Raw genomic sequence first — 15271 nt, forward strand, 5'->3', positions numbered from 1 at the left:
AGGTGATAGAAGATGCCGGATTTTTCGCCTTACGTTGCGCTGCCTGCGTAACGACCGACTCAGGTTTAGCCTGACCCGTGAGGCATGCTGGGGTTCCTATCGGTGCCTTATATTTCTTTTCCAATCGAGGCACCTGAGCTGGCAAGGTATTCGGTGTCTGCATTAATTTCTTGCCTTCTTCCCAAATAAACTCAACTATGGGAATAGCATGAGTCTGTTTGTAGGGTTGATTCTTGAAATCATAAAGGAAGCAATCTTCCTCCCTGCGCTCCGTTGTTAACTTAAAACGGTGTGATGCCCTTTCCATCAGTTGGTGAAAATTGGCTATGCCACTGGAGGTGAATCCCCTGTTACTATCTGTGAGGGGGATGGTGTTTGTGCCTGGTAATTGTCCCACTCCGCCATATCATCATCATTGTCATCTACATCCCCATCATCATCTGGGATTTCACCCTCTTCTGGGTCCTGAGGGCCTTCCTCTACAGGCTCATAATGAGGCAACACCCTTTCCGGAACCTGTCGTGGAGGTACAGGCGGCATCTGTGGAGCAGGATTTACAATAGGTACCGGTGGAATAATTGCTGGAATCACCGGGGTTGACGGAACCTCTGAACGTTGAGGGGATAGAGGGAACCGTTGGTTGTAGTCGTCCAACATGCGTTGGAGATTAGTAATGAGCGACAGAGGAAGAGTCGCCGTTTTATGCTTCGGAGGGGCCTGGTGTATATATACCGGATCCTCATCCTCACTACTGACATCCTGGCACTTAATAACCAAGTCGGATGGACTTTGTGCCGTTCCGAAAGACTCCGGTAACCCCTCGGATTCCTGATCCGAATCTGTAGCGAATAATGGTGAGGGAGGCTGTGCAACTCCCAAAGGAATATTATGTTCCTGGCTCTCCAAGCCCACAGTAGGAGGTAATGGTGTCCAAGAAACTCCTTCCCTTCTTGTTTTCTGGGTAGTCGCCACACCGCGTATTCGTACCCTTACGAATGTCTGTGGGGATGTACTCGTCGACGGAGCCGTCGTCGAAGGAATGATGGTCGACGGGGCCGCGGTCGACGGGGCCGCGGTCGACGGGGCCGCCGTCGACGGGGCCGCCGTCGACGGGGCCGCCGTCGACGGGGCCGCCGTCGACGGAGCCGCCGCCGACGGAGCCGCTGCCGACGGAGCCGCTGCCGACGGAGCAGTCGTCGAGGTCTTCGTAGACAAGGCTTTCGTCGACGGAACCACCGTCGACAGTGTCGTCGTCGGGATCTTCTTTTTCTTCGCCGACGGAATGGGCGTCGACGAGCTCGACGACGTCTTCGTCGACGACACAGTCTTCGTCGACGGAACCTTTACCTTCTTCGTCGACGTCGAAGTAATGGGCACAACAGAAGTCACCGCCCTTGAAGAAGTGATGGTAATCGTCGACGAGGATAACGTCGACATAACGCTCGTCGACGACGAAGCAGCTGACGTCGTCGTCGGGGTCACCGTCGACGAGGTAGAAACAGCAGATCTCGTCGTCGGGAGCATCGTCGACGAGGCTGACAAAGTTTTCCCCGAGGAATGGGAAGTAGACGCCTCAGCAGCCTGAGAACAGTGTCCCATAGGCGACAAAGCAGTAGGTGAAACCACAAAGGTGGCAGTTGTCAGAGGCAAAGCCAGCTTCTTTTTCTTCAGGAAAGGAGATGGTAACTCCTGCACACTACTGCGCTTAGAGGCTGGTTGAGAACGACCAGAAAAGAGACTTTCCACATCAGAGGGAGAGTTATCCTTGTCCTTCAGTCTCTGTAGCCATAATAGCAGGCGGCCTTCTCTGTCCTTTAGAGTTTTTGTAGAAAAAGTTCTACAAAACTTACATTTTGCCACCTCATGGTCAGGATATAAACAGTAAATACACTTACTGTGTGGGTCCTCAGAGAACAAACGCAGTTTTCCACATGAAGAACATGGTCTAAACAAAGATTTCTTACTAGAAGACATCCTCACTGACAAAAACTGAGCAGAGCTCAGGGAGACTCCCTGTCACACGACGTGCGGTAGAAAATCTGAGGTGAGAAGCTCTGAGGAGAAGGTTCTAGAGAGGGGCTGACGCCTGATTGGCTGGAGTTCGGACTTACATAATGACAGAGATAGACTACAAAGGTCTTTTGTCTCTCTCCATTGTATTCCTATGGAGTTTCTCTTATAGGTACACTATGTGTGTTTTACACCTATATGCACTAATTATATGATTACTTATGTATATATTTTACTATATATATATATATATATATATATATATATATATATATATATATGTATATATTGCTATTTTATTTACCGTGGGACTCCCACTCCGACGACGGGGAATATTCAAGCATGTGAATCTATGAAAGACACCCTAATACTGGAGAAATGCAACTAACACTTAAAGCCTTGAAGTTACAAAGTAATTAAACACGTGTCGGCTGTTTTCCCATCATTAACTAAAGAGGCCATATGATAGACCTCCGTGGAAATTTAAGGACTATATTTATATTCTAGATTACACCCCCATATTTCTATTGTATTTAAATTGTTTTGAAAAATATATATATATTTTGCATTAAAACATTGTGCAGATTACTGACCATTTGGTTTGGCTTCCTGTGAGTCCACAAACTGACTCTGGGTGCATTACTTACTCTAAATTATGTGACAATTTGAGACATTAAGAGTGCCGAGGTATTTTGTATTTAAGCTTTACATGGGAGCTCTTAGGATCTCGTTAGACACGTGGTAGTGGGGTGTCTACCTTGAGGGGCACTGATACTATTAGTTCTTATTATACATTGGACAGTTAGTTACTTTCTAAAATTGATGCATTCCTGATTGACCATCACTACCATTTGTGTGTTCATTACGCCGCAGATGATCTTGGTGGCTTTGGAGCAGAAGGGGGGGGGGAGAAGGCAGACGCTCTGGGTTCTGCCGGAGGGGAAGGAGGCGGTCCAGTCCAGAGCCTTGTCTTGGATCCCAGCGTCGTGGAGGTGTGTGCGTAGGGTGCGGTGGCAGACAGTGTCAAAGGCAGCTGATCGGCCCAGGAGGATGAGGGCCGCAGTTTCTCCAAGCAGGGCCCGGATGTCGGTGGCTGCGACGAGGGCAGTTTTGGTGCTATGACCCGGACTGGGACAATCCTGGATGCTGTTCTCCTAGAGGTAGTGGGTCAGTTGTCTGTTGACAGTCTTCTCAATGACCTTCACTGGGAGCAGTGAGATAGTCCGGAAATTCTTGAGGTCAGCCTTGGGTTTTGAGTAAGGCGTTGATCTTTGGCACCTTATAGTATTTAGCTATGCAGCACATTAGCTTGGGTGCTTAAACATCTGTTCTTTAGTATGGAGGGAAAATAAGCACTAAACTGCGTGACACGCCAGGTATGGGAACACATGGAGAAATATTGCTTTTCAGCTGGGAATGGTAAAGTCCAATGCTCGGTTTTTAATATAAAAATCAGGCCTTCAGTGGTCATATCACTGAAAATACAGGATTTAAAAAAATATTGTCTATGGGTGCTCATGGAAGACAATTTCGATGAACTGGAATCTAGAGAATGGTTAAGTGATTCTGGTATTTTACTGACCTCTGCTGGTGGTTTATTAATAAAGTCAAACAGATAAGTCACTAGCAGAAATCAAATCTGCTATTTTACTGAGCTCTGCTCGTTTTCTATTATGAGTTAGAGGCAGTTGAACAGAAAAGTCCCTAAACGGAAGCAGACAAGTCCTAGGGCTGCTCTCCAGAGCCCACAAAGTACATACACATAAGTATATACTAATGTATATACACGAGATCTCGAAAGCTCGACAAAAACAAATGCTGCCATCAACGGACTGAATATTTCAGATTTAAAGAGTGCATAGTAACATGTGCATTGGCAAATTTATCACTTCCTTGTACAAGTTCTTGCTGTTCAATCTACTTAAAGTCGATGCTACTGTTAAAAAAAAAAAAAGGCACAGGAACATTAGGGGAAACTAAGCCATGGAGGATTAAAAGTCTTTGTGCTATAACAAACCAGCCTGTGCCTAGTCAGGTCATGGTTGCATTAACCAAGGAGAAGACAGAAGAGCGACACATTGGACAAAAAAAATTAAACACTAGATCCATTTTAGGAGACAAATTATATACAAAATTTTATTTCAATAAAATAAGGCATATTTTACATCGGGTTGGAATTTATTTCGACAGACTCGGTAACCAGTGGACAGAAAAGGCCGGAGCAGTGCTCCGCTCAACTCTAGGCCTGAATATTGCTTTTGGCGCAGAAGGCAGTGTAGTAGACAAGAAGACCGATGACTGCAGCCAAGACCTCAGTGGCCACCCAAGGCCCGTTCCACGCTCCCTAAAGAAGAGAAAGCAGTTTAGGACAGTGTTCACAGCCACAATCACCCTCTCCAGTTAGCTTTAGATGGAACAAAAAAGGACTTGACTGTTTTAGGCTATCGTTCAAAATACTAAGTTTACAGGGACTCAAACATGGGCTGCTTACTGTAGACTCCATTTTCCTCAAATGCAGAAATCCATGATCTTTTCTGAGGTCTCGGGGCAGGAGGATACACGGTTTATCCTGGGATAAAAAAACTAGAGACTATGCCAAGTATGGGAGGAACTCTGCGTAGTCAGCATCTTACAAGTGCAACTAAATCGGCAGCTTGTTCAGATTTTAATATTTCCTGCCATTTATTGGTGCTGGAATGTGGAACTTTAGGACAGAGCAAAAAAAACATGTGCATCCAGCCACAATGGACTGTTGGTTTGTATGGCTTTAACTGAACATTCATCTGTAATCATGAGCACCTGGTAAGGTTTCTTCTGCAATATTATTGGCAACCGAAAGTTCATACCCAAACACGTAGTTTGGGGTGAGAACCACCAAAGCTTTTGCATTTAAATGTTTGCTTGTTCCAGGCATTAAAGGCTACCTCGCACCCTCAAGGTTCTCTTTACCTTTACACAGAGCCCAAAGAAAAGGCTCGAGAATACTGGGAAACGGTCCAGTTCTGAACCCTGTTCCTAATGCTGAAGCATCACACACGCGCCTGCCACCCCCCCCTTCAGTCACACACGCGCCTGCCGCCGCACGCCCCCCCCTTCAGACACGCGCAAGCCTGCCCCCCTTCAGAGACACACGCGCAAGCCTGCCCCCCTTCAGAGACACACGCGCAAGCCTGCCCCCCTTCAGAGACACACGCGCAAGCCTGCCCCCCCCCAGAGACACACACACAAGCCTGCCCCCCCTTGACACACACAAGCCTGCCCCCCCGAGACACACACACACAAGCCTGCCCCCCCGAGACACACACACACAAGCCTGCCCCCCCGAGACACACACACACAAGCCTGCCCCCCCTTCAGACACACAAGCCTGCCCCCCCTTCAGAGACACACAAGCCTGCCCCCCCTTCAGAGACACACAAGCCTGCCCCCCCTTCAGAGACACACAAGCCTGCCCCCCCTTCAGACACACACAAGCCTGCCCCCCCTTCAGACACACACAAGCCTGCCCCCCCTTCAGACACACACAAGCCTGCCCCCCCTTCAGACACACACAAGCCTGCCCCCCCTTCAGACACACACAAGCCTGCCCCCCCTTCAGACACACACAAGCCTGCCCCCCCTTCAGACACACACAAGCCTGCCCCCCCTTCAGACACACACAAGCCTGCCCCCCCTTCAGACACACACAAGCCTGCCCCCCCTTCAGACACACACAAGCCTGCCCCCCCTTCAGACACACACAAGCCTGCCCCCCCTTCAGACACACACAAGCCTGCCCCCCCTTCAGACACACACAAGCCTGCCCCCCCTTCAGACACACACAAGCCTGCCCCCCCTTCAGACACACACAAGCCTGCCCCCCCATCAGACACACACAAGCCTGCCCCCCCCATCAGACACACAAGCCTGCCCCCCCTTCAGACACACACAAGCCTGCCCCCCCCATCAGACACACACAAGCCTGCCCCCCCCATCAGACACACAAGCCTGCCCCCCCTTCAGACACACAAGCCTGCACCCCCCTTCAGAGACACACAAGCCTGCCCCCCCTTCAGAGACACACAAGCCTGCCCCCCCTTCAGAGACACACAAGCCTGCCCCCCCCTTCAGAGACACACAAGCCTGCCCCCCCTTCAGAGACACACAAGCCTGCCCCCCCTTCAGAGACACACAAGCCTGCCCCCCCTTCAGAGACACACAAGCCTGCCCCCCCTTCAGAGACACACAAGCCTGCCCCCCCTTCAGAGACACACAAGCCTGCCCCCCCTTCAGAGACACACAAGCCTGCCCCCCCCTTCAGAGACACACAAGCCTGCCCCCCCCTTCAGAGACACACAAGCCTGCCCCCCCTTCAGAGACACACAAGCCTGCCCCCCCTTCAGAGACACACAAGCCTGCCCCCCCTTCAGAGACACACAAGCCTGCCCCCCCTTCAGAGAGACACAAGCCTGCCCCCCCTTCAGAGACACACAAGCCTGCCCCCCCTTCAGAGAGACACAAGCCTGCCCCCCCTTCAGAGAGACACAAGCCTGCCCCCCCTTCAGAGAGACACAAGCCTGCCCCCCCTTCAGAGAGACACAAGCCTGCCCCCCCTTCAGACACACACACAAGCCTGCCCCCCCTTCAGACACACACACAAGCCTGCCCCCCCTTCAGACACACACAAGCCTGCCCCCCCTTCAGACACACACACAAGCCTGCCCCCCCTTCAGACACACACACAAGCCTGCCCCCCCTTCAGACACACACACACGCCTGCCCCCCCTTCAGACACACACACACACGCCTGCCCCCCCTTCAGACACACACACAAGCCTGCCCCCCCTTCAGACACACACACAAGCCTGCCCCCCCTTCAGACACACACACAAGCCTGCCCCCCCTTCAGACACACACACAAGCCTGCCCCCCCTTCAGACACACACACAAGCCTGCCCCCCCTTCAGAGACACACAAGCCTGCCCCCCCTTCAGAGACACACAAGCCTGCCCCCCCTTCAGAGACACACAAGCCTGCCCCCCCTTCAGAGACACACAAGCCTGCCCCCCCTTCAGAGACACACAAGCCTGCCCCCCCTTCAGAGACACACACAAGCCTGCCCCCCCTTCAGAGACACACACAAGCCTGCCCCCCCTTCAGAGACACACACAAGCCTGCCCCCCCTTCAGAGACACACAAGCCTGCCCCCCCTTCAGAGACACACAAGCCTGCCCCCCTTCAGAGACACACAAGCCTGCCCCCCCCTTCAGACACACACAAGCCTGCCCCCCCTTCAGACACACACAAGCCTGCCCCCCCTTCAGACACACACAAGCCTGCCCCCCCTTCAGACACACACAAGCCTGCCCCCCCTTCAGACACACACAAGCCTGCCCCCCCTTCAGACACACAAGCCTGCCCCCCCCTTCAGACACACACAAGCCTGCCCCCCCCTTCAGACACACACAAGCCTGCCCCCCCCTTCAGACACACACAAGCCTGCCCCCCCCTTCAGACACACACAAGCCTGCCCCCCCTTCAGACACACACAAGCCTGCCCCCCCTTCAGACACACACAAGCCTGCCCCCCCTTCAGACACACACAAGCCTGCCCCCCCTTCAGACACACACAAGCCTGCCCCCCCTTCAGACACACACAAGCCTGCCCCCCCTTCAGACACACACAAGCCTGCCCCCCCTTCAGACACACACAAGCCTGCCCCCCCTTCAGACACACACAAGCCTGCCCCCCCTTCAGACACACACAAGCCTGCCCCCCCTTCAGACACACACAAGCCTGCCCCCCCTTCAAGCATACCATGATAAACATTTCTATTAGAAGCGATCTCCTCGTGAAGGGCTGTACTGCCCACATCAGTGGCAGGCCTGTGGAGGGCAGACCAGACAATGGTTGGGGAAGTTTATTATTCTAGCATGATGTATATATTATGGGGGGGCTCACTGAAGAGGGCCACCATAAGTCTAACATGCCTTCGGAATTCCCAGTCCTCAGAATTTAGGCCAGTCTCCGGTAAACCATGAAATCCAAAGCAAGATCAGAGACGGCTGCAGAAGGTAACCCCCCCTCCCCCCCCCCCCACCCATCTACAAAGCATCTGCAGTTCCTGCTTCTCGCTCCAAGTCCTACCTATGGATACAACAGTGTAACCGCCACAACTGCAAGATATCCCGAAGCACTGAATCATTCGCTTCTTACCCTGTGGTCCACATTAACTGTGAAGAGCGGCTTGATGGAAGTCAAGTCCTCGTTGTTCCTCTGGGCCTACAAGACAGGAGTGGTTTTAGTTCACATGCATGGCGGTACTTCTCCCTTGCAACACAATTCAGAAAACTGCAGCTAGCGGTGCTCCACAGTTTATCCGATCAAACCAGCTCTGCCACACGCCGGCATCTTGGACCTACAAAGTATGCAGCTTTACCACCCATCTGACAGAGGACAGAATGGATACACTCCGAAAGGGGGTCCACACCCCAGATACAAAGGAGCATGAGCTGCACCACTAATGACAGACAAAATAAGGTGGAAGTGCATAGGTGGGTGCGTACAGGGAACAGAATCACACCATCAGAAGGCAAATAAAACCACCCCCTCCCAATCACTCCCCCTAGGTAAGACTTAACATTCCAGGCTTCACTCTCCCTCCAACTTCAATGCAATGCTAGGATCTGTGCTGCCCTCATCAGTGACAGGCATGTGGAGAGCAGGCCCGACAATGGTTTGGGGCAGAGTTACTCTGGCATGGTGTACACTAAGGGAGGCCCATGGAGGAGCCCACCATAAATCTGCCATGCCTTCATAAGCAATCCTACCAGTAAAGCACCCCCAGTCTCATCACATACATGAGTGCAGAAGACCCCAAAGAGATGCCAGCTTCACACGCACCTTTCTCAGGAGGCTGTACGACTCCTCGTCAAAGAATTTAACTGGATAGGTACCAGACCGAGCAATCTTGTGCTCCATGCTCCAGGAGACCTGGAAAGACCAAAAGAAACGAGTCAGTCTATTCAATCCATTCAGAGCATTAGATTGAATAAATGATGTGTTCATCCGAATAGCCTTGTGACAGTAGCTGCCAGTGCTCTCAGCAAACAACCCCCCTACTAGAGTGCCATGCCCCGTCAGCAGGCATTACGAACAGTGTGCTGTCCACTACAGTGACCGGCCCCGAGGAGAGCAGGCCCGACAATGGCTGGTGGCAGCAATTTACTGTAGCATGGGATACACTATGAGGCTAACTGAAAGCGCTCATCATATGTTTACCATGCTTCCCTACAAGGCGCACACCACTAGGCTGAATGACAGTCTGCAGAAGATCATACCCAAGAGATCCCAGACGTGAGCACTGCATTACGCCATGCACCCAGACAAAATCCATGCTACACAATGACTACAGCACGTCCAGGGATTCCACGCTCCAACACTGCATTACGCCATGCACCCAGGCAAACACGGTCAAGCCCAGAAAAGAAAATCATGTTGCAAAGGTACATTTGTCTGCACTCTTCGGCACCTCTGCTCTCATTGGTCAGAGCGGAGCAGACTGAACCGCATCGAAAAACGTGAACTTAAGAGAAGGACAAAGAGGCAGGGCGGCGTAGCGAGGGTGGGGAATAGAGAATTACAGAATACTTAGCTATTTTGCTGATCTTTAACATACAGTAACTGTATAAAACATAACGCACCACATCTTAGATGAAAGCAAACGCATGTTAGAGTAATACATGAAAATGAATTGTTCTGGTAGAAAAAGTGATTACTACAGAGGTGGTAGGAAAGCTCGGTCCGATCAAACGGAAGGGCCCACTGACTTGAATCCTGGTCGGTGTACAGGAGAAAAACAGGGCGTGTATAGTGTAATTAGATCTCATTCTGTGACAGTAAACACTGAGTATGCAAAAAATGTGTTTACACAAGATAAGATACAAAATTTAAGGGAAAAAGATGTACAGGCTACACACGAAGAAGCCTGGATAGAGAAATGAAAGCTATTCATCTCCAGTTAAACCCACAGGGCCAAACAAAGCTTCGAGAACTACGAAAGCCTTGGAAAAAAGGCAATTTGGAAAGCAGAGTAAAATTAGAGCGTGCCTGGTAGGATATAGTTCAAGCGTGTAAAACTAACTCAGTCACTATGGTCAATAATAAACCCAGTAGACAAGTCCCTGCACGGGATCAGTGGGAAATAATGTCACCGAAGAAGCTTGGAAATCTTATCTGGAAAGAGGATCGGCCAATAAACACGATGAATATAGCATGCGAAACAGCGTTGACCCTCACACAAAGCGAAATCTCAAAAAGAATTGTGAAAAGGAGGGGAAATTGTGCACCTGGCCCAAATGGCCTCCCAGGGGCCACAACAAAGACCGGGCCTTTGAGCAGCAGTTTCCAGATTTAATGCCACTATTGAACCACAGGAACTATCCCAGAAACCTGGCATGCCCCCCCCCCCCCCCACCGGAAAACTATAGCTTTATTAGAGACTTATTTCAAAACATTTGCAGGGCTGATTGACAGAGCTCGAAGAATGGGCTGACAAGAAAAACCCAATTCCATTTTTAATGAGACTGGCTTTGGATCAAAGCTAGGACTGACAATGTAGTAGTAGCTCTAAACAGGACTGTTGATAAATGTGTAACAGAAACTATGTACATCCTTTGTGGATTCCTCAAAAGCCTTCGATCAAGTTAACCGCAATTTATTATGGAAAAGCTATGTAGTTGGAAAATGCCACCCAAATTACTGGACCCAAGTCAACTTTTATAGTCCAATAATTGGACCCAGGTCAAACTCGGTCAAAACACCAATCTGACAGAAAAAATTGTTGTTAAGAGGTCTGAAGCAAGGCTGCGCCTTGGCGCCAGTACTTTTTAACCTGTTTTTAGCAGACCGTAGTGCTTATCTGGTGACCATTCTGATCTACCAAAACTAACTAGGAATGTAGCATCGCTGCAGTACTCTGCTGATCCTGCTCTCATGAATTTAACTGGGATGGGCCTACAGAGTCTATTCAACTGACTAAATATCTATTGCATCAAGAAAGAGATTGTTATCAATGTCACAAAAACACAGGTTGCGATTTTTGGTAGGAAAAGCAGGAAACTGGTCATTGTGTGTGGGGGGGGGGGGACCCAATTACACGAGCAACGACATACAAATATCTTGGAGTATGGTTACAAGAACAGCAGTCACAACTCAGTGCATTAAAACCAAGAATTGCCTCTTGAATTTCAGCTTTCCAGCGAATTCACCGGAAATGACAAAGCTCGACATCTCAGCCATTAGTAACCACAATACAAGCTTCGTTTAATGTTTGACTCGCACCTTAATTTGCCCGATCTTAGAGAAAAATCTCATTGAAAAGATGTTTGAATATGTCGGCGCGCACTACTATTCTGTATGAAAGGAATAGACAAATTCCTGCCTTCATAAAATCTTCTCACAGCCAAACAATTAATGATCGCAAACAGTCAATAAAATGTAACGTAAGGATTACACTACAGTGACTATTTTAGACATTGTTTATACATGCTTCCGCCAGCATTCCGTCCATCCATGGTTTCTATTGCATTTGCCACCCTAATTGGGCAGGGTATGCCCAGACGTGGATCCTGTGCTCACCACTGGATTCAAGCTGCCTGGCTGATGAAGGGCGATGCCCTGAAACCGGTCCCAGGATGCTATTTCCGGTTCAGGGAGGACCTGGCTTGGCAGTTCGGGCTGGACTGTTCCAACAAGGAACAGGGTCAAAACTGATTTGCATACGGCTGGCTTCAAACTAGGGTGGTGTGGTGAGCAAAATAATGATGGATTTAACCCAGATCGTTGTGACTGGGGGTGAATGTTTGTATTGTCCAGCATTCCGTCCATCAATCGTTTCTTTTGCTTTTATTTTAAAAAAAAAGCACAATTGAAGCTCCAGTGATGCTCAAGGAAACTTTCAAAACCGGATTTTAATTTCAGCAGAAATACGTTTTTAACGTTTTTATCCATGTAATATTTCGTGGTTTTTATTAACTGAAATAAATATCTCTTCTCTACAGGCAACACACTAATGAAGTAGGCTTCTCCAAAGTGTGCAAAAAGATGCATTTTCTAGTAAGATTTTGAAAAGGCGTTTCTTTTCGGTCCTCATGTTCCCCCGCCTTGTCCCTCTGTGGATCACCCAGCATCGATGCTCCGACCCGACCACACCGTCAACTCATTTTTGGCTTCCAAGAAAAGGTTTGGAGTTCCTATTTTCTCTGTTGATATCAGCATCCCAAACTCCAACAACTGCCCTGCATGCAGCACGTGACCCAAGAGCTGAATTCGGTGTTAATACGCACCAGAAACTAAGGAACCCACTGCCAACTAGAAACAAAAGCATTCATAAGAGCATCTGCACCAAATTCACCACGCACATTAGGTTGGCATCTTTTTTCATTCCAAATAATTTTTTATAAATAAGTAAAAAAGAGTTCGTAGCACTACAATACAACAGTAAACACCGTACAAAACCAATTTGGGGGAAGAGTACAACTTAGTAGGTAGAAATATCGAGATAAAATGCTGTAGTGATTAGCTGTAACTTCATTCTTTACAGGAAAGGCCAAAGATGGAAAAAAGAGAAATATTAAAGAAAAGGAAAAGCAAGAAAATTAGAACTAAGTTGGAACCTTCACTACCAACCCCAACCCAGAAGCATACATGTGAGACATAAGCGCTTGGGTTAAACCTTGGGAGCCAAGGGCACACGGGGCTCTGACCACAAGGAATAGCATGGGGTAGTACCCTTGTCCTACCTGGTAGCGCCCCACATCCTGCCCCCGCGTGACTGGAAACTGTTTGCCACCGACATCGGCGTAGAGAGCAACATTCTGGAAAGAAAATGTTCTTCATTAGACAACAGTTGTACAAAGAAGACAAGTCACTTTCAAAGGTTTGTGCAAAGCGGCAGCTGAAGTGCCAAGGGAGAAGTGTGCTGCCCGCCTCAGTGCCAGGCCAGATGAACGAACAAGCGTGGCAATGGTTGGGGGCAGTCATCACTTTAGCATGGGGTACACTATGTGCAGGCTCACAGGCAGGAACCAGCCATAAATCTACCATGCGTTAAAGGACCACTCTGGACTGGAGGGTAGTAGCAATGCTTGCTGTACAGACGTCACTTAAAATCTGACTATTCATCTGTCCAAAGAGAAGTTTGAAGACAGACAATATGGTTCACTCGCGCTACTGTGGGTGTACGTGTACTATAGACAGCTGCCGTGTGGCACTATACTCAACTTGAGACCTCCCTTATTCCGTTAGGTTTCCTGTCAAATGTCTAGTAACATCTGGAGGGAGCGCCTGCCTGGGGTTGTGTGAGGGAACTGTTAGCAGAGTCGTGTTTAATTAACACTGAGACGGTAAACGTTTTTGTCCACAAGGTTGATTTTAACCATTCTTTATGAAAGGCATTTGCTTTCATTTTGCTTTTGGGGAAAAAACTCCTCACACCCCAATAAACTGGGGGATATATATATTCGGAACAGTAAAACAGGTTTCGGCGGATTATAACAGCTGGGAAGTACACATTAACCACCCTGACACAGTGGGGTACAGAACGGGCATCGAGCTGAGCTGCTTGGGGTCAGTGTACTGACAGGATGCCCTCGGTGACACTCTTTTAAATGCACCCAACTATGAACACAGCTCACCCACACACCAGCCCTCACCCTTCGCGCTGATCAAGGTGACGTCAGCAGAATGGCCTGCATTCATACCTGTGCCCCGTTGGTGCAGGTCAGCGAGATCTCCACTATGAACACAGTTTCCGATGAGATGACTGCATCATTCGTTGTGTAATACGAGGGCACGATCACCGGCTCTGTGCAGGTTTCAGCTACAACAGCAAAGGAGAAGGAAACGATTACTTGCGAGTCACACAAGTGTCTGAGGCCTGCATACACAAGAGTCCTCCCTCGCCCACCCCAACATCTGATGCCCATCACTACAACAGAAGCATTAAAGACTGAACATGCGGTCAAAAACATTATTCCGGTGTCTATTTTGGGGCGAGTGGTAGTTACGGAGCTGAAACTACTAACAGAAGAGTGGATTGGATGTCCGTTGAAAAGGACACGTGTCTGCCTCTGCGGCCCAAAGACCTAGGCTGCAATGCCCCACGAATAACTAACCCCAGGGACTATCTGACCCAAGAAAAACCTTGCTGAGTCCCAGTGCCAAGCCTTTCCGGCTGCTCCGGTTTTCCTTAAGAATGTATCCCTGGAATGTTCAAGAAAGCCCACAAATACCCCTGCCAAGAATCCCGGTTTCATGACTGACTGGCTGCTCCTGTTCAGGTTTTCCCTAAGGTAAAGCACCTCTAGAATGCACCAGGCCCCCACAAATACCCATGCCAGGAGTCCCAGGCCCATGCCTGCCTGCTCCAGTTCATGTTTTCCCTAAGATAATGCACCCCTGGAGCGCACATGAACCCCTAGAAATACCCTCGCTGCCTCACTAGGCGCTAGACGTCTGCTCCTAATATTCGAGACAATTGCACTCAATCTACTAACCTACTGGGCTCGCCAAGCTTCAGCTTTGAGACTTATGATCACAGCAGATGTGAGCGGGGAGGGTTTAACGCCATGGGTCTCCCTGCAGGGGGCTGTGGCCCTAAAGGCCGCTGAACCCATTTCACGCCATTAAGAAGAGGGCACAACAAAGGATGTGGTACAGAGACTCCCCGCCCTGCGCCCCTCACATACCCACCCGTGCAGCCGGTGAGCAGCAGCACCGCCGCCAGAGCCCCCAGGAACCTCACCGCGCCCGCCATGTCCGACCAGCAGCAGAGTCTGAGCTAGAGAGAGCCTGCTCAGCGAGCAGCGCGCCTGGCATGCCGGGAGCGTGCTCTGATTGGGCAGCCCATGCCGTCAAACACCCCAGGCCACGCTCTAATTGGATCGAAGTGTCCGAAGGCGGGCCCACGAACAATCTCCACCGGGGCCGGCATCCATTGGACAAGCCTCCCTGGAGGGGGGGCGTAACACACAGACAGATCTTGCTTGCATTGGACGAGGGTGCAGGAAGAGGACGCCAGGTCTCGCTTTTAATTGGTGGAGAGATGAACTAACAACCCTACCGGGGCTATCTCTTACTGGATGAGGTTCTCAGAGAGACCCGCCAATCAAGTAATTTCTGGGCTCGTGTTCCTACGTAGGCTACGTGGACAGAATGGGAGCACGAGACTGTCAATCACTGCACTTCCTATCGAGTTAAAACTGCTGAAACAAACATATG

General features: G+C 49.8%; 1 protein-coding gene across 1 annotated transcript; it reads right to left on the reverse strand.

Moving 5' to 3' along the window:
* Nucleotides 1–4118: 4118 nt before the first annotated feature.
* SSR4 (signal sequence receptor subunit 4) lies at nucleotides 4119–14896 on the reverse strand. The gene is made up of 6 exons (XM_085629779.1): nucleotides 14744–14896; nucleotides 13753–13871; nucleotides 12793–12867; nucleotides 8894–8983; nucleotides 8207–8272; nucleotides 4119–4354 (listed from the first exon to the last, which is right to left on the reverse strand). The coding sequence occupies exons 1-6, from the start codon at nucleotides 14805–14807 to the stop codon at nucleotides 4250–4252; spliced, it is 519 nt and encodes a 172-aa protein (XP_085485905.1). The 5' UTR covers nucleotides 14808–14896; the 3' UTR covers nucleotides 4119–4249.
* Between the last annotated feature and the right edge of the window lie 375 nt (nucleotides 14897–15271).

The sequence above is a fragment of the Triturus cristatus genome, chromosome 10, assembly GCF_964204655.1.
Source record: "Triturus cristatus chromosome 10, aTriCri1.1, whole genome shotgun sequence".
Lineage (NCBI taxonomy): Eukaryota > Metazoa > Chordata > Amphibia > Caudata > Salamandridae > Triturus > Triturus cristatus.

Bases quoted from the DNA above. Each gene is read 5' to 3' on its own strand.
- SSR4 (XM_085629779.1), bottom strand. From the start codon at position 14,807: ATGGCGGGCGCGGTGAGGTTCCTGGGGGCTCTGGCGGCGGTGCTGCTG. The intron at 12,868-13,752 runs GTATGAATGCAG...TTTTCTTTCCAG, and splicing joins CCTGCACCAACGGGGCACAG to AATGTTGCTCTCTACGCCGA. The intron at 4,355-8,206 runs GTAAGAAGCGAA...TCTCTTCTTTAG, and splicing joins CAGTTAATGTGGACCACAGG to GGAGCGTGGAACGGGCCTTG.